Source organism: Morone saxatilis, unplaced genomic scaffold (assembly GCF_004916995.1).
Source record: "Morone saxatilis isolate NCDOM2014 unplaced genomic scaffold, NCSU_SB_2.0 Contig5, whole genome shotgun sequence".
NCBI lineage: Eukaryota > Metazoa > Chordata > Actinopteri > Moronidae > Morone > Morone saxatilis.
The window spans coordinates 22,627,437-22,628,813 of record NW_023340095.1 but is presented as its reverse complement, the minus strand read 5'-3'; the positions used below and the strand labels follow the sequence as shown (position 1 = coordinate 22,628,813).

General features: G+C 36.1%; 1 protein-coding gene across 1 annotated transcript in view; it reads right to left on the bottom strand.

Moving 5' to 3' along the window:
* LOC118339271 (C-type lectin domain family 4 member E-like) overlaps window positions 1–531 on the bottom strand; it is a 2,326-nt gene extending 1,795 nt beyond the window's left edge. Inside the window, exon 1 of the mRNA XM_035676847.1 lies at window positions 395–531. Coding sequence (XP_035532740.1) covers window positions 395–511 — 117 coding nt within the window. The 5' untranslated portion in view covers window positions 512–531. The remainder of the gene's footprint in view (window positions 1–394) is intronic.
* Between the last annotated feature and the right edge of the window lie 846 nt (window positions 532–1,377).

The window sequence follows — 1,377 nt, the reverse complement described above, 5'->3', positions numbered from 1 at the left end:
CAAGGGAGAAACTACAGTGGCTGCAAAAAAACGCAAACATCCCTATCTAGAGCCAGTGTTTGTCTGTTCTGGGCTTCTAGAATCATGGTGGTTGTTGGCAGCCTCCACAAAAACAAATCCATGGCGTCTGTAGATCAGCTTGCTCATTTTAAACAATTCTTATTTTCAGGTGACTATAGACCAATGAAAACATACCTATGATTATTATATTCCATTTCTGCCAATATATCCTCCTAAATGTCAAACACTGGACCTTTAAAGCTCTTGGTATTTCTATTATTGTGAAAATCTGGGAAAAAGCTTGTAAAGCATGTAGGAAGGGAAGTATATTAGACAAAGTCACAAACTGTCTCAGAGGGCTTTACAATCTATATGGATAAAAACTCCACACTACCTGTTCTTCAGAACTGTCTATGATCACCAGATCTGCTCCTCTGTCTCTGCAGTCTTGTCGTCCTTTTTCCCAAGATTGAGAATTAGTGGAGAAGAGATAACAGGTACAACTGAACATCTTCCATCCCGCAGGGCAAGTTTTCTCTGTTAAACGAACCAAACAAAACAGTAAAGATCAGAAAAGACCCATGTTCTTCTATTTGAGAGGGTGAGATTACATTTTCTTTTGGCCACTCCCCCCACTCTAATATAAGTCAAATTACTTGTTTGAGTTTGAGTTTTGACTAATTACTCACATATTTATTTATATTTCTTTTGTTCCAAGTAGAATAAATACACTTAATGTACACTGAATGTACACCGACACCTTGACAGCACTGGCCAGTACTTATAATGACTTTCATTACAATGGTTTGATGCTTTAAATAAACAAATGTGATATTTTTTGTGTCTACTGTAAATCAAATTTACCCTTGAAGGAAAATAAAGATCTGAGCTGAACAGAACTCAAATGATGCATATTAGAACAAAAAGGTAGGCAATATAAAAAAGAGAATCATGGGAAACCAAAATGGTAAAGTTTGAAAATCACTGTATACAGAAGTTGTATTAATATTAAGCAGATCACAAGGAAGTGAAACCCACTCCCAGGAAGTGTCACACGGAGACAGTGGCCACATTTAAAACATTTGAAAACTCTGGGTTTTAGCTACAAAATAGATACTAATAAAATCTTAATGTGGAAAAGGTGCCTTATACATAATAAATGTATGTTTGAATAAATTAATGAGAGAGACTGAAATTAAGCTATTGGGACAAGGCAAACTGACTGAATATAGTTTAAAGAACTGAGAGTAGGATATAATTGTCATAATCATATTCTCTGAATCATGCTATTCTGTACTCGAGGCTGTGGTGAGTCCTGATTTCTATGTTGAGAGACAGCTATGCAGAACCCACACAGGCAAACACTCACTCTGTTTG